The sequence below is a fragment of the Gossypium hirsutum genome, chromosome A02, assembly GCF_007990345.1.
Source record: "Gossypium hirsutum isolate 1008001.06 chromosome A02, Gossypium_hirsutum_v2.1, whole genome shotgun sequence".
Lineage (NCBI taxonomy): Eukaryota > Viridiplantae > Streptophyta > Magnoliopsida > Malvales > Malvaceae > Gossypium > Gossypium hirsutum.
Window position 1 is genome coordinate 95,803,106 of NC_053425.1, and position 22,292 is coordinate 95,825,397.

Below are 22,292 nucleotides of genomic sequence, written 5' to 3' on the forward strand. Positions count from 1 at the left end.
GAGATTAGTTCAATTTAATGAGTATGTATGTGCCATAACATGTTTGTTTATTAAAATCTGTTTAATTGTTTGAATTAACATAGGGATATGTTAAGAAATGAATGGAATTGTGTAATTGAGTATGTTCAAAAGTTAGTAAATTATTGAGTTGTCGTGAATTTATTCGTAACAACATAAACATGAGTTTAATAATTCTAAGTTAAAGAAATGTAATTAATCCAACACAATTATGTCATCTTGATTAAATCATATTTTGAAATCATGCATTTGAGATTTATTTCTTTAGTTTACTTAGTTTAAAATCTTAGTTTTTAATCACATTCTTCAAACAAAATATTTTTTCACCAAAGTATTTTAAATAACATTCATAAATAATTCTTTTCACAGTCCCTGTAGGTACGATAACTTGACATTTAGTTGTCAGTTTATTACTTGTTGCGATTGTGGACACTTGCACATTTCTATCGTTCCACCTTCCAATAGTTGGAGTAGGAGGTATGGGGGAAAACGGCTCTTGCCAAACTGGTTTTCAATGATGAAGCTGTGGATGCTCACTTTGAGTTTAAACTGTGGGTGTTAGAATATACTGATAAAGAATTAGTTAGTTTGTTATTCAATTTGTTATTCAAAACTACTATGTTGTTAGCAACAGTTACCAAAACAGAATACTCTATAAATACCTTAGTTGTAGTATTCAAAGATAAGAGAAATAATACAGGACAATTTTTAATACTATTCTTTCTACTTTTATTTGTTCAGATTTTAGATTCAGATTACCTAAGATTTCAACATGGTATCAGTTGCCTAAGGTGCTGAGGCCTTAATTCATGTTCTCCTCCATAACTACCACAGCTTTTGCTGGTTCTGCTTTTGTCGAGCCTGGCTATTCGACATTCAACAGTGCTCGGCTAATTTAATCTTTTCCACGACATGAGATGGTAAAATTGGACGACAACAATTTTATTCGATGGAAGCAGCATATTAGACTAATCACTAAAGGATACGAGTTAACTGGTTTTTTGGATGGTACTGTACCTGTTCCACCACGGTTTCTGACGTCTTTGGAAGGCTCTCTTGTTCCAAATCTAGATGCCTCGGCATTCCTTCAACAATATAGGTTGTTAGCTTCCTGGCTTCTTTCAACCATTTCTCCCCCATTTTTGTCTTCTTCTACAGAGGCTCACTTGGCATGTGATGTGTGGACTACTGCCACGTGCCTTTTTGCTGCTCTCACTGGTGCGAAGCTCTCCTGTCTCCGTCATGAACTCCATTCTCTTAAGAAAGGTAACCTTTCAATCAAGGATTACATAGAAAATGTAAAAAAATACTAGTGCGTTGATTGAGGCCTCTGGATCTTGGACCTCAGAGGCAGAGAAAGTAGAAATCATTCTTGCAGGCTTACCTCCGGAGTTCGATGCCGTTCTCACCTTAGCATCGTTCTCGTCAGAGCCTCTGCCACTCTAACGCCTCGTCGATGTGTTGATTGAGTATGAAAACCATCAGATGCGTGCGGTACAAGACGTGTCTCTCCATGCCAATCTACTGAAATCTGGTCCGTCGCCGTCATTGGTTGACTCAGTGCGTGGTAGTCGCCCACCCTCTAGAGGTCGTGGGAGAGGGTTCCGATCCTGCATTCTGTGTCAAATTTGCAAATAATTTGGACATGTGGCTCAGAGATGCTATTACAGATATGATCGGGACTATAATAGTCTAACGCCTGTGGATAGGGGTTACAATCGGGATGCCCGGTCTGGTAAGGGCGTGGCTACTGACTTCTTTGTTCCGATGCCAGTCCCTGGTCCATTTGTTGGCTCTCCCTCACTAGTGCCGCAATAGTTTGTTCATGGTGGAAACCAATGGCATTCTACTGCACCGCGTTATACAAATATGACTAATAGGGTTTCTAACCCATTTGTTACATATGATGATGGCACAAGTCAATATGCTGGGCCCCACGGTGGGTTAAAGGCTCAATTTGATGTTGGCCAAGGGTCTCCAATTGCGGCTGCAGGTGCATTTCGACTAAATGATTATTCATTTGGGCCTCTCATGCGTGGTAGGAAGTTTGGCCCGCATCAAAATTTTGGGGGTGGTTATGATTCATTTGGGTCACATCGTAATTTATTACCAAATGGGCCGAATTCAAATAATGTGAGGATTGCACCCTCTTGTGGTTTTGGACGCGAGCTTGGGCCTTCTGGTGCTGGTGCATTTAATGAGTCTGGATCGTTCATTCTTTGGTGAACCAAATTGTGAGCTCGGATTTGCACTGGCTTAGACCCTTACATTGGGCTACCTCATATACCTGATTTCCATGCGCCTTGTGTGTCCAATTCTATTAGGTCTAATGTTTATGCTACCTAGTTTGCGCCCATCAGTACGATGCCATGGTATCTAGATTCTAGGGCTACACACCATGTGTGTTGCGATACCTCTACTTTGAACGGATCTATACCCTATTTAGGTAAATCTTCTCTTTTGATGGGAGATGGGACTCCTACCAAGATCTCGTCTATTGGAAATTCTATATTATCTACTCCGCATAAATTGCTTCGGTTATCTAATGTCTTGTGTGTTCCAACCATACGGAAGAATCTCATGTTTGTATCTCAATTTGCCACTGACAATAATGTATTTTTAAATTTCATCTGACTTATTGTGTTATCAATGACATCAAGACTCAGGAAATCTTGCTAAAGGGCCACATTCGTGATGGACTCTACCATTTTTCTCCGTTGACTGCGATTGCTCTGTCTGTTGTGAACTCTTCTACTGCTAATGTTGGGCTTCCGACTCAGGCTGACAGCGGTGATATTTTTACTCTATAGCATAAGTATCTTGGTCATTCCTCTACTTTTGTTGTTAAGGTTGTTCTAGATATGTGTAATATTGTTTTTAATAAAGTTTATCTTGATACTGTGTGTACTGCATACGAAAAAGGGAAGTCTCATAAACTACCCTTTCGCTATCTACTATTGAATACACTGATCCTTTTGCTTTAGTTGTCTCTGATCTACGGGGACCTGCGTCAGTGCCCTGTGGAAGAAATTGGTATTATGTCTCATTTATTGACATGTGTACGTGGTTTACTTGGATATATCTTATCTGTTAAGAATCTCAGGTAGTGGATTGCTTTATTCAATTTCAGCAGTTAACCAAAAATTAGTTTAAGAAAAATATCAAACAATTTCAAAGTGATTGGGGAGGAAAGTTTCGAGCTTTCACGTCTGTGTTGGCAACTCAAGGGATAATTCATCGACTATCATGCCCGCACACATCGGAATAGAATGGGGTGGCTGAGCTCAAGCACCGACATATTGTCGACTTGGGCATTACGGTTTTGGCCCAAACAAATCTTCCTATGGATTATTGGGGTATGCATTTTGTTATGCTGTTCATATTATCAATTTCCTTCCTACTGCGATTCTAAAGGGACAGTCTTCATACAAGGTTTTGCATGGCTAAGATCCCACATATGATCACTTACGAGTATTTGATTGCTGTTGTTTTTCGTCTATGTGCCCCTTTCTACATCACAAGTTGGATTTTCGGTCTCAACCTTGTACATTTTTGGGGTATAGTTCCCAACATAAAGGGTATCACTGCCTCACACCGGATGGAAAAATCATTGTTTCTCATCATGTTGTGATTGATGAACACCAGTTTCTATTTCCTCCATCTACTACGTGCGGATTCCCCCCATCTTCGTTGTCTGGTGGATCTCTATCTTTGACATATGTTCTTATAGTCAAGCCAATTTGTTATCGACCCATAAAGCCCTCATTTTCTCAAACCCTTGAGTTATCCTCACCTCCTGGTTTCTATTTCTCACCCTTAACGTTTGCCACTCCCCTGGATAACTTGGGTTCAGCTCCTGACCCTCCTTCTATTCCTGACGACGACGGTACTATCAATCTTCCTCTAATTCCCTTCAACGTAGTCGATTCTCCTACTATTTTGTCCTCCACTTTTCCCCCAACAAATACTCATCTGATGGTTACACGCTTTAAGGCTGGCGTTTTTAAGTCCAAGGCTCTGTCTGTTGAAGCTGTAGAGCCTCATACGATTGAGGAGGCTTTCTCTGCCAAAGATTGTCATGCTGCTACTCAGGCTGAGTACAATGCCTCATTAATAACTCCACCTAGAATCTTGTTTCAGTACCTCATAATCATAAAGTGATCAGCTATAAATGGTTTTTTAAGGTGAAGAAAAATACTGATGGCACGATCGCCCGTCATAAAGCTAGCTTATTAGCTAAAGGATGTTCTCAAGTACCTGGGTGTGATTTCAAAGAAACGTTTAGTCTGGTAATAAAACCTATTACCATTCGAATCATATTATCTGTTGCTATTTCCAAAGGTTGGCAGCTTCATTGGGTGGATGTGAATAATACATTTTTAAATGGCGATCTTACTGCTGAAGTGTTTATGCAACAACCTCCTAGGTATATTCAGTACGAATCTAATGGCAAACCTTTGGAATGTCGTCTAAAGAAGGCTTTGTATGGACTACGTCAAGCTTCGCATGCTTGGTTTGAAAAATTAAAGTTTTTTCTCCTTTCTGTTGGTTTTCTTCTATCCAAATCTAATGCAAATTCGTTTGTTAAGGATACGTCCTCACTCACTCTGTATGTTCTTGTGTATGTTGATGTTATCATTATTACCGGAAGTGATCCTACCTGTATAAATAGTTTTGTTCAACAGTTGAATGAGGAGTTCTCTCTTAAAGATATGGGTGATCTCTGTTATTCTAACGCCCCAACTTTTTAGTGATTAAATTGTGTGTTATGTTGCATGTTGGCTTGTTTGCTTTGATGGTTAAAGGGGGTCTTAAAAGGTGTGAGAAGTCCTGGGTTCAAACCTGGGCTTTAGCAAAATTTTTGGGTTTTTACTAAATTGAACCATTGCTGCTTGATGATGGGTCCTTAGTTAATTGAGGGGAGGTTATTGTAATACCCTATACCCGTAATCCACGCCGGGGTGGGGTACAAGGCATTACCTAACTTGATCTCATGCATTGGAATAACCTCAAGTCATCGAGACTTAGTCCAAGTTAAAACTTTTTCAATTTCTACTTTAAACTTCTTATTATGGACCTATAAGCCCCAAATCGATCGTTGAAGACTACTCAAAACCATTCCGGGTCCTTAAACCCACCTGAAGAAATTTTCTTTTAAAATAGGGCACACGCCCCTGTGAAAGGGTAACACGCCCGTGTGGAATAAAATTCTAATTCTCACCTACATAGGTTTTTACACGGCTAGACACACGACCGTGTCAACGGTCCGTGTCCCTCACACGACCTCGACAGCTATGTCATAAAAAAAGCTTGCTAATCCAAAGGATAGTGGCGTGTTACTAATGGCAAGGGACTCGAGTACAAGTCTCCCTGCGCGCAAGGGGTGTCTTTTTGCTGCTGTGTCGTTCAGGAGGTTGTTTGTTAGTAGGATTCTGATGTTCTTGGGTGGTTGAGAGTATTGAAGGGAGTGAGGAGTATGTAGCCGAATCTTAGGAGTGTAGCGGGGAGAAAAGTTATAAGTTTTAAAGGGATATGGATAGTGTTTAGTGGGAGTGATTTGAGGAGTTAGGTGAGGAGTGTGATTGTGCCGATTGTGGACTCTCACTTTTGGCATTTTCGGCTTTTGAGCAAAAGCAGGAGGTTGGTCATTGTTTTTGGCTCTTTTCTCTATTCACAAACTTTTTGGTTTTGGTTATTCGTTTTGGTCATTTTTGGTCCCTTTCGGGATTAGTCTCTTGTAGCATTTTGGTCACCGTTTTCCTTTGCTTCTCTTCTCCCTAGTAACAATTCTTAGGCCGAAAATCCTCTTTTATTCCTTTCCGTCACACCAACATTACCCCTCTTGACCGAATACATTTTCTTTCTTCACATTTTCTCTATTCTTCTCCCTTAACCGAATATAACATATTTCCTCTTTTGACTCTCAAGTTCTTCAAAGTTTATTTCTGTCTGTCTGGCTTTTGAGACCGAATACTCTAACCCTTGGTTGTGATTAGGTGTTGTTCTTTGACAAGTCGGTAAGTACTTTTGCACCGCTAAAAGCCGAATACTTTTCTTTTCCCTTGTTGCCGATTCCTACTGCCCTTTTCCTAGGCATGGTGTTTCTTTCGGGTTCTGGAGGTTCTTGGAGAGTGAGGGAATTGCTAGTGTTTACTGAGCAATCAAACATTTTCCCTTTTACTCAATCAAGGTAATTTTGTTTACGATAATGGGGTTCTATTGGAGCGTGACTTAATTAGAAATGTGTTAGCTGATTGTTTATTTCTCTTACCTTTGGGTTGTGTTTTCAATAAGCTGTTGATAAATCGTAATTTATGCATATTTTCATCCCATGCTTAGCACATTTATGGATGATTTCTCCTTAGATTTGGTGAATTCGATGCTCCTAATCCTTTAATTTCATGTTTTATACTTAGGTGAGCATAGGAAAGTAAAAAGAGAGAGAAACGGGCCAAAAACGAAGAAAATAGGCCAACGTGGGAAATCAACACGGCCTAGACTTCCCTATACAGGTATACCACACCCCCGTGTAGTGTTAGCAGACTCTAACACGGCCTGGACTTTCTTACACGGGTAGACCACACGGTCGTGTCTATTCAACAGACTCTAACACTGTTTAAAGCACTCGTACACGGGCGTGTCGCTGTCGAGCCCAAGTCTAGTTCTAATATGAAAAAGACACTTTGGAGGGCTTGGAGGCATTCTAAAGCCCATTTAAACATACTAGAGGAGGACTAAAGGAGACACACGGAGTAGGAGGTAAGGAATTACTCGAAGGAAGCCGATTGATCCATCTCAGAAGCTGGATCCTCCTTTAAGACTGAAGATCTCCCTTCAATTTCCTTCGAGATTTTTGGGTTTCTTTATGTTTTGTTATCATTATTCTTATGAGATGTTTTCTTTTACACATATGAACTAAATCCCTTAAATACCTAAGGGGAATGAAACCTAAGACGGATCTTGTTATTATTTTCTAAATTATATGATAAATATTTGACTTGTTCTTAATTATGAGTTCTTAATTCTTACTTTAATATTCCAGGATATTGATTCAAGTATTGATGTGATTATTCAGAGGAGCAAAAGTCTCTGTCTAAGAGTAGATCTAGCATAATTAAGCGGAGTTGATTGCACTCCTAGATATAGGGCGACATAATTTTGCTGGATTAGGGTGAAACCTAGTAAGGAAATTCATTGATTGAGTTAATGAAACACTAGGGGTTTTAATTAGAAAGAGATTTTAATTAATCAACCTAGGGCTAGACGTTGCTAGTCTTGAGAGAGATAATAATATAACTTAGGGATTTCTACGGATCAAGTCAAGTGACTAAATCGTCTGATTTAGAGTCAAATAACAAGTGAAGTCTAGGTGGATTTTCCCTTGGGTATTGTCCAAATCAATCAGTTTTTCCCAAAAGTATTTCCCCAATTTTCCTCCTGTGCATTCTTAGTTTAGTTAATTAATTTAGATAAAGCAAACCCTTTTATTTTTAGGCTAGATAATAAAAAGAGAGTTAATACTAGTACTTTTAGTTCCTGTGGGTTCGACATTCCGGTCTTGCTATAAACTATACTACTGATCGATAGGTGCGCTAGCCTTTATCGTGATAATAGTTAGTTTTCAAGTATGATCAATCATAAATTTAAAACTTATCATGAGACATCACATCAACTGTATTTTAGTCTCATGTCATGTGTTTTTGGTCATCGATAATGGGATGTTGTCAATGTAGTTATTCGGTTGGAACAGTAAACCAGCCTTCGTCAACGGTTCTGGCAAGGCCAATCACCCTTTTGATCAAGGTTTGAGGAAAACTCTTGGACTAGGGCACGTTTTGCAACAGGTGTGTAATCACACTACTATAATTGTGACACGTCAAAAGTCGAAAAACTGGTACCATCGATGCCACACAAGCATGCGCTCGCTCCTGTGGTCAGCTAAACGCATAAGCGCAAGCATGTGATAGAAAAGGCCACCGTGAGCAAACTCATGAGTTGAGGCCGTCTTGGGCCACGTTGGGTCGAAATGGGCCGTGTGGGCCAACGGGCTCATGGGTTCCACACAGGCAAAACCACATTTTTGGGTAGAGATAATTGGGCTAGTTGTGTAGGTTACAAGGCCAAGGCCATTATTTGGGCATATTGGGCCACACAAGCGTGTGGGCCCACATAGGCCATATTATGGGCTTTGGGCCTATTTTCACTATTTGACTGTTAAGGTTGCATTGGTCACCTAAGACGACTGTGGGCATACTAATGGGTCAGTATGTACATTTAGATCCTTTACTGATGAGATGGCTATTATACCCCTATGCTATATTTGACTGTATTCGAGCATGACATTTTTCATACACGCATATATTATGACATGACATGTGGTATGGGGGTGGGTTTGATATATTTGGAAGAAGCATACTGTACTGGCAGCTCTGCTGCATGTACTGTTTAGTGCCGCAACCGGTGCTATATTCTGGAGTGTAGGGATTGGTGGGTCAATTTAATCCCCATATGGAGTGTAGGGTTGGACGGAGTGGAGTGTAGAGGATGGATGGGTAGGATCTTTGTTTGCATATCTGATACTGTACTGAATTGGGCTCAGGCCCACACTGATACTATTACCGTAATAGGCTAAGGCTCACACTAATTTTGCTACTGATAAGGGCTTAGGCCCAGACTGTTTACACTACATGATTTACTGTTTGATAATTTGGGGTTACACACTGAGTTTCTATAAACTCACTCTTCTGCTTATTTGCGCCGGTAATCCTTAGGTGGGTTAGTGCTGTGAGGGACTCGGAAATGACCACACCACTGTTTATGTTTTTAGTTTTTGATTTCTAGTAAAGGTAGTTTTATTTGGGTAAATTTTATGTAATAAGGTCATTTTAAGTTTTTATTTTTATTTGGGGTTTTATTTTAATTGACTTAAACCTGTTAGTAGTAGGACTCTAGTTTTCAAAAGGCAAATGATTTTCAGCTACCATACTACGTAACTTGTTTTACAAGCTTCCGTAATGAACAAAGTTTTGAAGTGTAATAACGGTTTTGGTATAAAACATGTTTTGCTAGACAAACCTGTAACTTAACAAGTGAATATAATATAAGTTTAGCTTTTCATAAAGATCACAAACGAGGTTTTAACTCAAATGGACTTTTCTAATAGAACTAGGTTTTTCAAACTCACTCCAATATGACATCATAAATTTGGCCATAACGTCTAAGCTAGGTTTGGGGTTTACAGTTATTTTCTATGGATTAAGGTTACTCATTCTGCTAACAGATGTTTTCATCTATGCCAAAGGAAGTACATTCGTGATCTACTCGACAAAAGCTCTATTACTCATGTAAAGAGTGTTCATACTTCGATGATTAGTTCCTCTCCTCTCTTTAAGGATGACGGGGAACGTCTTCAAGATCCTACTGAGTACAGAAGCTTGGCAAGTGCTCTACAGTATGTGACTCTGACTAGACCGGATGTTTCCTACGCTGTAAATCGTATCTGTCAGTTCATGCATGCACCCACTATTGTTCATCTGGTTGCCTTAAAATGAATTTTACGATATTTATGTGGTACTCTTGACTATAAGATTATTTTTTGACCTTCCAATTGACTTTCGTTAGTTGGGTATGCCGATGCTAACTGGGGGCTGGATTTTGATGATCATCGGTCTACAACGGGTTACTGTGTGTATTTTGGGCACACACTTATCTTCTGGTGTTCCAAGAAACAACAAGTCATCTCGCGGTCCACGGCTGAGGCTGAATATCAAAGTCTTGCTACTGCAACCAGTGATGTTGCCTAGTTATTCTCATTGTTACGTGAATTACACCTTCAGTTTGTTGATCCACCTACTATCTGGTGTGATAGTTCTAGTATAGTTGCGAATGTTGCTAATCCTGTACTACTTTCCAAGTTTAAGCATGTTGAACTTGATCTGTTTTTTGTGCGCGAGAAAATTGTTGATGGTTCTATTGTAATTGGTGAAGTACTTGCGTGTGATTAAGTGGCTTACATTCTTATCAAACCTCTCTCAGTTTCATTATTTGCTCGGTTTCAGAGTCTGCTTCAAGTCTTCTCTCTCGAAAAGATGGGTGAATGTTAGAATATACAGATCAAGAATTAGTTAGTTTGTTATTCAATTTGTTATTCAAAACTACTGTGTTGTTAGCAACAGTTACCAAAACAGAATACTCTATAAATACCTTAATTGTACTATTCAAAGATAAGAGAACTAATACAGAACAATTTTCAATACTTTTCTTTCTACTTTCATTTGTTCAGATTTTAGATTTAGATTACCTAACATTTCAATAGTAGGTGTGTGTTTCCGATGATTTTGATCTGAAACGATTAGTAGTAAAAGCCATTAAAGCTAGAAAGGGTAGTGATGGAGACATTGGAAGCATGGATTTGAAGCAATTACAAAAGACCTTGCGAGTCTACTTGAATGATAAAAAGTATTTGCTTGTTTTAGATGATGTATGGAATGAGGATAGTAGAAAATGGGTGGATCTAAAATAGTTGTTTGCAGGAGGAGCTGTCTGAAGCAAATTGTAGTCACCACCAAGAGTAGCCAAGTTGCAAAGATCACTGGTACAATCACCCCACTCCATTTGGAAGCTCTTCCTTACAAAAAATCTTTATCTTTGTTTCCAAAATTTGCTTTCAAGAAAGGGGAAGAAAAACAACATCCAAACCTTGTGGAAATCGGGGAAGGAATTGTAAAGAAGTGCAAAGGGGTTCCTCTGGTAGTGAAGACATTGGGGAGTATGCTTTTCTCCAAAACTTCAGAGTAAGAGTGGAAACTTGTCAGAGATAGCGAGACCTAGGATTTAATGGCGAAAGACAATGAAGCAGTTTCTGTTCTTAAACTAAGTTATGATCAACTATCTCCTCCGTTGAAGCAATGCTTTGGTTATTGCTCACTGTTTCCAAGGATGTTGTTTTTTATGAGGCTCGACTAATCGCATTTTGGATGGCTCATGGTCTTCTTGAATCCTCCAATAAAAACGAAAGCCCGGAAGATATTGGTAGGCAGTATTTGAATGACCTATTTTCACGATCTTTTTTTCAAGATTATGATGACATATCTATTTTTGGTACATTTAAAATGCATGACCTTTTACATGATCTTGCATCGTTCGTGGCAAAGAATGAGTGTTGTATAGTAGGGGAGTGCAAAATTCGGGTAAAATCGAAAAAATTCGGTTAATCGGCCAAATTCGGTTAATCAGTCGGTTAACCGAATTAATTCGGTCGGGGTCGATTAATAATTTTTTGAGTTTTCGGTTAACGGTTAATTCTGTTCGAAACCTTTCAGTTAACCTAATTTTTTCGGTTTAACTAAAAAAATAATAAATAAAATTATAATATATTAATAACCCACTATTCACTCAAACCCAATCCAACATAAACCCAAATACCCAATCTAATATATATTAACCCAAGTACCCAACCCAATCATAAAAATTACAAATAATTTAATAAATAAAAATAAAAATCTAAAAATAAAAATAAAAATAAAAAACATATAATTTTATACAAATGATTCGGCTAATTCGGTTAATTTGGGTAATTCGGGTAATTCAGTTAATTCGATTAATTCGGTTAATTCAGTTAATTTTATACTTATTTTAACTAAAAATAAAAAAAAATTAATTTTCGGTTAATTTGGTTAACCAACCGAATTAACCGAAAAAATTTCGGTTCGGTTAATTTTTTTGAAAATATTTTGGTTCAGTTAACGGTTAAAAATTTTGAAGGGTCGATTAATTCGGTTAATGTTATTTTGGGTCGGTTAACCGACTGAACACCCCTGTATAGTAAACTCGTTCGAGCAAAATATTGTCCCAGGGATTCGGCATGTATGCCTTGTTAACTCTTATGATTCTTCGACGAAAATGCTTCCAAGTTCTTTAATAAAATAGGATATTTGTGTACACTTGAGTTTCCAATATCCAGCAAATCCTTTACTGAGACGTGTGAAGAGGTTCCAACATTTGCGGATGCTTGATCTTTCAGAGTCTACTTTCGAGGTATTGCCCAAATGGATTGGTAATTTGAAGCATTTAAAGAAAACATTTCCAACTGTCCCAACATCAAGAAACTTCCCAACTCCATTTGTGAGTTGCAAAAATTGCAAGACTTTGGATTTTGATGGTTGTGACCAAATTGAAGAGTTGCCTAAGGATATGAGGCACATGGTCAATCTGAGATTTTTATCACTAACTACAAAGCAACAGATCTGCGTGGTCATGGATTACGACACTTGAAATCTCTTCGAGTTTTAGTTTAGAAGGTGTGAAATTCTCGAATCTTTGTTTGAAGGGAGTCAATAACTCACATCCCTTCATACATTGATTTTTAGTGGATGCAACAACTTGGTATAACTGCCACATGGTTTGAAATATGTTATACCACATGGTTTGAAACATGTAGCTACATTACAGTGGCTAGTTATTGGGTCTTGTGAACAGCTTGATTTGATACGACACAGGGTTTCAAAGAGAAAGAAGCAGATGATGATATTCAAGAGTACCTCATTCATAATGGTTTCAGCCTTCAATCATTGGCCATTTTAGATTTACCAAAGCTGGAGGCTCTAGCCCAATGGCTGCTACTGGTATTTGCCAACACTTTAAAGAATCTAATCATTAGAAACTGCGAGAACTCAAAACTTCAGCGGAGTGGCACAATCTCACATCACTTGAAATAGTTGAGATCAAGCATTGCCCAGAATTATCAAGTCTGCCAAAATCCATGCAACGCCTCAAACAATTAAGTATTGAAGATTGTCCTCTTTTAAGTCTAAGATGCCAACAAGAAATGGGTGTGGAATGGCCCAAGATTGCTCATGCCTCTCCTATAGTATTGGATGGCAATACAATTTCAGCTCCACATAATTAATTGATCAGCCCCTTGAATCTATGTAAGACTTGATTGATTATTTTTTTTTCAATTTCCTTTCCTCCATTTCATTTATATTAATAAGAATTTATATTGATTTAAACTTGTGTTGCTTTATTTGAATATTAAATATAAAATAAACAAATCCGCATGTTGAACAAAGAAACTTAAATTAAGCCTATAAATTAATTATGAACTTATATATATAAAAATATATCTATATCAAGCATCTTTGTCTCAAGTTCACTACTTAGTGCTTTATTATAGAATTTCGTATTCAGTTTAAGTCTCATATACCATTATCTCTATATGCTTTCAAGGCTTTACACCATCATATCTAATATCATATTTAAATGCAACATCTCATACTATTTTCATATCAATTTCATTTCTACAATGCATATCACATATTCATAACAACTTTCATGTCTCATTTCATCAATCGAATATATTTATTCGTTTTTATAATATCATTGGCCCTCCAAGCTCGTAATGCATAATTCACCTGAGTTTTCACATGCTATCATTCATGATATTTGCATTTGCATTCAATTATTCAATTCAAGTATAAGCTACTCATTTCACATATCAAATTATCATAGATTGAACAAACAATGACAATTTTCCTTACATGTAGCCATTATTAACTGATTTTGAACTCATAAGCGGATACGTGGACCCTAGGGCTTTGGACCTAGTGTTAGTTCCCATGAACACCCAGTGCTTTGAGGATACTAACTAATTTGTTGATGTATGCTCACGGACACCCAATACTCTGGAGAACTATTGAATATTTCGATATACGCTCACAGACACTCATGCATTCTCATGGATACCCAGTGCTTTGGAGAACTTATTAATATATGGTCATGGATCCCCAATGTTTTAGAGTTAGTGATAATGCGCACTTAATTAGCATGTTTTTATTATTTATTTTGATTAATTTTGGACATGAATTTGACCTAATTTAACCCTTAATAAATCATATTCTTTTTACGTAAGTATAATTATTATCCAACTTATTGGGAAACGAATGAATATGTGGATTGCACAAAAAATTTGACACAAAAACTCGAGTTGATGCATAAAAAGAAAATTTTAAATTTACTTTATTATTATTTATTATTAAGACTTTTCACATTTTTAAGTTTGTTTCTTTTATTTTAGGATTTTATCAATTTAAATTATTATTATTATATTTATTATATATGTGTGTCGTGACTAAGGGTGTGTTTGGCAAACTTTTGAAAAGTGCTTTTAAAAAGTGCTGTGGAAAAGTGCTTTTGAGAAGTGCTTTTGAAAATTTTAGGTGTTTGGTATTGCTGTTAAAAAGTGCTTTTGGGAAATAAAATGTCCATTTTAGACATGATATTATAAAGTAGCAAATATGTATTTAAATAATGTTTAAATTAGTTAATATTATGATATTTTAGCAATAATATAAAATAATTTATTATAACTTATTGTTAAAAAATTTTAAATATTTCTAAGTAATTAATATTAATTATTTATTAAATTTAATTAGAATATATAAACTATATTAAAATATTAAAATATAATAATTAAATATTTGTAATTAGATATTGATAGAATTGTATTATTTTAAAAATTATTTTTTTTTATTTTTAATTAATATTTTAAACATATTTGTATTATTTTATTTTAAAATATACTATGAATATATAATTCATATTAGATATTAACATAACATAGAAAACATAAACCTAACAAATTAAAATATTACATATATTTGGATTAAAGTTTCAAAAAGGGATAATATTTATATACCAAATATAAATACTAAAAATTTTACAATAGCATCAATTTAAAGTGAATTCATTAAACTAGAAGCTATAGCATCTCTTGTTAATTCCATTTCAAAATCACTTGAATTGTTTGATTCACCGTCATCACCATCATCATCGTCGTCGTCATCATCATCACTTTCTCGACCATGCGCATTTTCTGAATGAATAATATTCTCATATGCCCAATTAATATCTTCGTATTCCATAAAATCTTCATCATTTCGATCGACATGTTTTCGAATAAAATTGTGTATCGTCATTGTAGCAACAACGATCACCGTTTGCTTTTCAAAACTATAACTTGGCATATCCCTTAAAATGACCCATTTTTTTTCAAAACACCAAAAGTTCGTTCAATCACACTACGTAATGATGAATGTGAATGATTGAATATCTCTTCTTTACCAGATACCAGTCTACCTCTACGAAAGTCAAGTAAATGATATCGTTGACCTCTATATGGTCCAAGATAACCTTTCATTTGAGGATATCCAAAATCAACAAGATAATATTTTCCTACATGTTATAATATAACAAACAATTAATTCAAGAATTTTTTTATAAAAATTATCAATTAAAGAACTTATACTTTATTATTTTAAAAAAAAATCACATATAAATAAAATATCTAACCATTTGGTGGGTGCGGAAATTTGTATTTTGGATCTCGAATTGCATCAAGAAATATTCTAGTGTCATGTGCCGATTCTTCCCATCCAACCATGACAAAGGTGAAACACATATTAAAATCACATACTGCCATAACATTTTGAGTCGGAATACCTTTTCTTCCAATATAGGGAACTTGTTCATTTGGTGGAAGAATAACAGCAATATGAGTACCATCAATTGCACCTATGCAATCCTGAATAAATAATCTTATTAGTCTCGTGCATATTTTTAGTCGACCAAAAATATTAAAAAAATAAAATTAAATTAAATTTTAACCTTAAAATGCAGCATATATCTAGAATCATTACGTATTTGTTCGGGTATTGAGCTAAAAAAAGGATCTTCGGGTGCAATTAGATCAGTGGCCATCCTTGAAACTTTCTCAAGCACAATTGCAAAGTGTCGACTTATTGTTGATCCAGACCTTTGAAATCTTTCTCGACATTGGGAAACTTTTGCACCGGTGCCCAAGATGTATAAAAAAATTCCCAACATTTTAGTAGAAGATATGTTTCTTGAAGTTTGCAAGTTGTATCTTGTCTCCAAAACTCTCAACAAACTTGTGAATACCATTTTAGACATCCTAAAATTAATCATACAACGTGATTCGTGATCGTCAAGGACCTCTCGGATCCATGTCTCACCTGTCTGTTTTGAATCCATGCATGGTTGCTTCAATATATACTTCTCGTAATATAATTGTACAAAAGAAGATGCAACAAAAAATATTCGGTTAAAACATTCCATGCGTTGTAATATCTCTTTCTTTTCCTTATCATCGTCACTTTCATCACCGTGGTAATTCTCAACTATACTCATCACCTGTGAATAAATTTTATATCCAAAATCATATATTAATAACTATTGATAAAACTAATTTAGTATAAATAAGTAGGACATAAATTCAATATCCCAAAGACCAAACATAAACAACTATTAATAAAAGTAGATTACACATAAATAAGTAGAACATAAATTCAATATTCAAAAACCAAACATAAACAACCATTGATAAAACTAGATTACACATAAATAAGTAGAACATAAGTTCAATATCCAAAAACCAAACATAAATAACTATAGATAAAACTAGTTTAGCATTTTTGTTTAGTCAAATAATAGATATCTCCTAACCCTAGAAGATCAGAAAATTTTCAACTATTCTCCATTTTCGTCTTAAGCCACGAAGCTCTAATCTTGGGATTAATTGATAAAAACATAATTCGCTTGTCCTTATTGAGCAATAATCTAAGTGCGAAAAAGTATAGCGGACTAGCTTCTGGAACTTCTTCCGACATGCTGTCAAGCACTTTGACTGCTTCTGGAATACCATATGGATCCATAACAGGAGTCAAACTAGATGTGGCTTGACTCATATTGTCAGCTGCATTGCATAATTTTTCTATTTGACTGGACAATCTTGCAGCCCCTCCAATTTGCTTTGAGGATTTTTTCTTCCAGTTTTAAATTGTGAACTTGATATCTCAGGGTTTTTTCTTTTTTGACCATTTCCATCAATTTGAACATCATTTGAAATGTGAACATCATTTGAAATGTGAACATCATTTAAAATGTGAACATCATTTCTCACATTTTCTTCTTTATTCTCTTCAGGTATTTCATTGTTAACATCCTCAAAAAAATCACTACGGAGTGTACCAGAAGAAGGTGCCCATGCTTTATCACCTGCTGCAACTATCCTCTTGAACATTTGGTCCAACTTCCCTTCGAATTCAAGATCAATGCCTGATGTTCTAAATTTTTGAGCTTCAGGCACAACCTACATATAAAATGATAGTTTAATAACAGTAATTATCAATAATCTCATAAATAAGATAAAAACAAAAATATTCAGAACTATTAATGTACCTTTAGCCTACTCTCCCACCAATCATCCGGTGCATCAATGGTTCTTTTTATAAGATTCCACCCTAGACCAGTATCTTCGCCTTTAAGTTTCTTCCAAGCTTTCCATTCTTTTTTTAGAGCATCCCACCTATTTTTAAGTTGTTTTTGTGAAAAAACCTTGCCCGCTTCTTTCTCAAAGTTGGTCATTATTTTCAACCATCCATCTTTTGTGAAATGAGTACCAGGCCTATTGCCTTTCAATATCTCTTTAATACAAATATCACAAAATATTTCTGTCAATCTCTTATCCCACATTGCTTTCACTTTTTCACCACTAACTTCAACCGCTGAAGTACTCATCTATTGTGTATACGAACAAATTCGTTTCAGCCAGTAAAGCAATTAAGAAAATCAAATGTGACATAAGTATATTTTTCTACATGTGTATCAAAATCGAAGATAATATCTTAAGAAAATTAGCACAGCATATCCAAGCAATATACCAGATCATAAACATCATCTGACCTATAAATTGTTACAGCTAAAAAAATAAACTATAAGATATGTGTATTGAAGGAAGTAAACTCCAATACTAAACTAAAACAATAGGAGAGCAGGAGAAGTAGAGGCAATTACCTTGTTGATGACCAGAAGAAGCAGAGGCGATGAAAATTGTTCCTTCTTTAGCTTCCAACACTTAAAAAGGAAAAAAAAGAAGTAAAGAGAGATAAACAAAAAAGAAAATAGAAAATTTATGAAACTATAAATTATGAGTTTCATAAAATAAAAATCCAAATATGTAGAAATGAAATGGCTAATTACAAGTAATTGGAGTCTCATTTTCTAATAAGAACTACGTAACGCTATTAATACAAAAGGTGCTATATCTATTAAAAGATGCTGTATCTAAAACATAAATAACATGCAGAATTGGATTTAGGGAATAAGCAGTTTTTTAGGACAAAAAACAAGTTGAATTCTACATTAATTAAACTCTGTATCTTGGGTAAAAGAAAAAAAGAGAGATTGGTAAGAAGATTCCAACCTAACATTTCACTGACTCATGTTTCAACAATCACTTTTCTTCTTAAGCACAATAATAAATATATTTTTCTATATTGTTAGCAACATCTTTAATAAAACTTGCCACATCCTTGGTAGCATAAATGAATTTCTGACTAAATTCAATTTGCACTCCTAATTCAACAATAAACTATCCTTTCAACTTAAATAAGATGTCAATATATACACAAAATTAAATGGCTTATTGAATTACAACCACATATTCCTCTAAAATACTCATGTAAAATGATCGACATAATAGCAAAGATCTTCTAGTCACTTTAATTGTACTAACAACTAACTTTGCTGACACCTGCTCATCTAGGAAGCTCCTCTCCATACAGGGGATCTAAGCAAGCTAGTTGGCTCATACAAAATGTTGGAAACCACTTCTCGATTTGTGCAAATTTGCTCTGTATGGCCATTTGAGGAATACAAATGATAGAATTTTCACCTTTCTTTTTTGCTTTATATTTGTGTTTAATAATAGGAAAGATAAAGATGGGAGATCTTTAGACTTCAAATGATTTAAAAATAATATTATTGCAGGATATCAAGACTAAACTATGGCCAGCTAGTCAAAAATCATGAAATTGCAGCACCACTATTCATTGTCAAACAAACAGATCAAACGTATTTGAATTCCACAATGGTTAAGAATATTCCTTTTTCCTCGTGTTCATAAAGTGCAAAAACAAAAAAGAGACGCCTAAATTAATAGTGTACATTAGTTGACTTGTAAAATGAAGTTTTCCTTTGTTATTTTTAGTGCCATCATAACACTTACAAAAGCAATATCTTAGACGCAAAGCACTAAAAATATACATCTAACCATTCTAGAAACCATAGTTTAACATTCAGGAGGTTATATTTGTATGCAGTCTAATCTCATGTCTCATTATAAACGCTTTTATGGATCATTACTGCTATATGACGGACACTGATAAAAGTTGGTAAGTGGTAAGAATTAGCAGTAATACAAAGCAAACAACCTAATGTGAACCATTTACTAGCAATTTACTTAGCTTAATTCCATCCTTACTTAGCTTAATCTTACAACATTTACTAGCAATTTCAAGGTCTAAGCAGATTTGGTTAAAAGCATTTTATCAATTTTCCTTTTAAGTTACAATTAGCATTGAAGCTGACAAGTAACACCTTCCGATTTAGTTAACTCAATACTCCCCTTAAATCCATACAATTAAACCATGATTTCAACCATTAATACGAAGAAATATACACATTAACAATTAAATACGAGGCATAAACTTTATCATATTAAAAATAAATCGAAAGCAGAGCAAAACAAAACTTCATCCACATCGTCAATCAACCCTACACTGCACCCTCGTCCTCCCCTTTTCTATTCAAAAAAGTGCCAAGGCAGTGACTTGTCGAGTAGCCAATAATAAAATAGAGCACAACAAAAAATAGCCAACATACTAGAGAAAAGTTCCAATACCAATACCAAGACCATAACAGTGCAAAAGAAACTCGGGCTCTTAAATCAGAATGAAAAGGATGAGCTGCTGAGCAAGGGAGTGAAGGCATAAGAAAGGTCTACAGCGAAGAAATATGCAGATCCCTTCGAGAAAGAACAAACGGATGGGAAATCCAACAAGTTGGTGAATAATAAAAACAAAATCACGCCCAATTTATTAAGGTGCCGAATCAAAAATCACAATCCCAACAACTTAAAAATGATCATACAGCTGGGTGCCGCTTGTTAGAAAATAAAAAAATGGGTAAATGAAATCACCAGGAAATCGTGCCCTCCAGACCCCAGCAATGCAGAAAATAAAAACAAAAGCATAATGAACAATTAGAAGAAGAAGAGAAGAAAAAGATAAACTCACCGGTGGAGAAGAGAAGAGGAACAAAGAACCAGACCAAAATGGGTAAAAGCAAAAGAGAAAAGCTGAAAGAAATGTGAAAAATTAGAGTATATTTCATAATTATTTCATAAGATCAAACAATCAGAAAATAAAAACTAAAGCATAATGAAAAATTAGAAAAAGAAGAGAAGAAAAAGATAGAGTACCAGTGGAGAAGAGAAGATATAGAGAACAATTTCAGACAAAGAATTGAAAAAGTTCTACCGTGAAGGATAGGTTAAAACGGTAAAATACCAACCCAAATGAACTTCAGACTTGGAAAAGCTAAAATAAATGACTTTTTCATATGTAAAAAAAGACTTAAATTAAGCTAAAAAAGTTGGTAAACTGATAGTTGTTCTTCATTGCTTTTCAGATAAAAGTACTTTTTTGGGAAAAAGCTCATCCCAAAAGCAATGAAGAACAAGGCCTAAGAAGGAAGAGGGAGATGGCACATAGCCATTACTCTACTTTTTAGGTTTTATTTTATTATTATATATAAGGAAATGATGGAAAGAAAAAGGGATATTATTTAGTTTAATGATATATCAACGATTTTATCTTAAATTTCAATAAATTTATATATTAAGATGAAAATATTGAGATTTAGAATAAAAAATTATTGAAATTTAGAATAAAATATTGATTTGATAATAAATTACTGGAAAAAGGGATGATGTAATTATAATTATAATTATAGTTAGGTTTGCATCACCTCTGTTTTAGACTGAGAATTAGATTTTAATTAGGTTTTATTTTTATAATAATAATAACTATTATTATAGGAGATTATAAGGAAGGGGAGGCGCACCTGCGAATAAACCAGAAACCATATTTATTTTTTTATTTTCTTTTCTTTCAATAAAATCTTCCTTTTTCATATTTTATTTTGTTGTTATTTCTTAGGCTAATTTTTTATCTGGTTTTCGGAATCGTGCGACTCGAAACCGTACTTAAAAATCTTTATTTTAGTATTTATTGTTTCACCGATTTAGGAGATAGACTTTGCTGTCTCACAAAGTTGTATTGGCACTAAGTCAAAAAGAGCTCGTTAACTTGGTGTTGATAGGCAGACCATTGGAAGTACCGAATCGATCGTCTATCGTATTCGGTCTACTAAAGAACACAATGATGTGTCCAATTAAGTAGTTGGTTGGATTCGTTAAGAGAAATAGCAATAGGATCTAAATGACCTGTGTAGTTGAGGTCGTTGGTTTGAGTTGGGCCTTTCTAGATCACAAGGCTATTGAAGAACAAAATCTTAGGCACATATTTCATGGTTGTTCGTTCGATAAGAGTTAGTTGTTGGCCATTCCTGTAACATCCCGATTTTGGGCCTAGTTGGAACAGTGGTTTCGGGACCACAAATTTGATGAGAAAAATTTCATTTTTATTATATTTTTATCGTATAAAATTTCACGAATAATCCCGTGAAAATTTCGTTTGAAAATTTTGACGTTTGGGCACTTAATTTGGTCAAAAGGACTAAATTGTAAAAAGTGCAAAAGTTGAGTTCTACGTGTTTGAGGTGTCTAATTGTTATGAAATTTTAAATGAGAGGTCCTTAAATGGAAATTAGACCATTGGTTAATTTTTGGAGAAAAATAGACATGAAATGGGTGTAATAAAATATTTTTAAGTTAGGGGCATTTTGGTAATCTAATAATTAAAAGAATTAAAAAGCCAAAATAGCCAAAATTGGTCATCTTCTCCATGTACCAGCCGAAAATCCCATGGAAGCCATGGCTAGGGTTTGGCTCAAGCTTTCAAGCTCATTTGTAAGTGATCCTGAGCCCCGTTTTTAATGTTCTTTACATTTTTGAAACCCCGATAATATGATCTACTCATTTCTACCATTATTTTGAGCTAGGGTTTATGTTTAAAAATTTACCCATGAGTGACATTCTTATATTTTCATGTCTAATGGTAGAAAATGAGTGTTGGATGTCAAATAAACGACTTTTACTAAGCAGCTTTCGATGAAAACGTCCGAAAGGACCGTTTTGTAAAAGTTGTAAAATTGGTCATAAAAGGGTGATTTAGTGGAAATTGGGGGGCTTCCATAGTTATGAAAATGATTCAGCTAGGCTTAAAATGTAAGGA

General features: G+C 35.1%; 1 protein-coding gene and 2 long non-coding RNA genes across 3 annotated transcripts; all 3 read right to left on the minus strand.

Annotated features, from left to right (window-relative positions):
- Positions 1–666: 666 nt before the first annotated feature.
- On the minus strand, positions 667–2,725 carry LOC121212340 (uncharacterized). Its single transcript, XR_005907435.1, has 2 exons — positions 1,403–2,725; positions 667–1,289 (listed from the first exon to the last, which is right to left on the minus strand). It is a non-coding gene; the product is annotated as an uncharacterized lncRNA (long non-coding RNA).
- A 12,423-nt stretch (positions 2,726–15,148) lies between these two features.
- LOC107951751 (uncharacterized) lies at positions 15,149–16,246 on the minus strand. The gene is made up of 3 exons (XR_001698574.2): positions 15,714–16,246; positions 15,367–15,598; positions 15,149–15,249 (listed from the first exon to the last, which is right to left on the minus strand). It is a non-coding gene; the product is annotated as an uncharacterized lncRNA (long non-coding RNA).
- Positions 16,247–16,365: 119 nt separating this feature from the next.
- On the minus strand, positions 16,366–20,650 carry LOC107952341 (L10-interacting MYB domain-containing protein-like). Its single transcript, XM_041085930.1, has 5 exons — positions 20,357–20,650; positions 20,172–20,233; positions 17,890–17,949; positions 17,275–17,613; positions 16,366–17,185 (listed from the first exon to the last, which is right to left on the minus strand). Exons 4-5 carry the CDS (start codon positions 17,611–17,613, stop codon positions 16,808–16,810), a joined length of 717 nt encoding a protein of 238 aa, XP_040941864.1. The 5' UTR covers positions 17,890–17,949; positions 20,172–20,233; positions 20,357–20,650; the 3' UTR covers positions 16,366–16,807.
- Between the last annotated feature and the right edge of the window lie 1,642 nt (positions 20,651–22,292).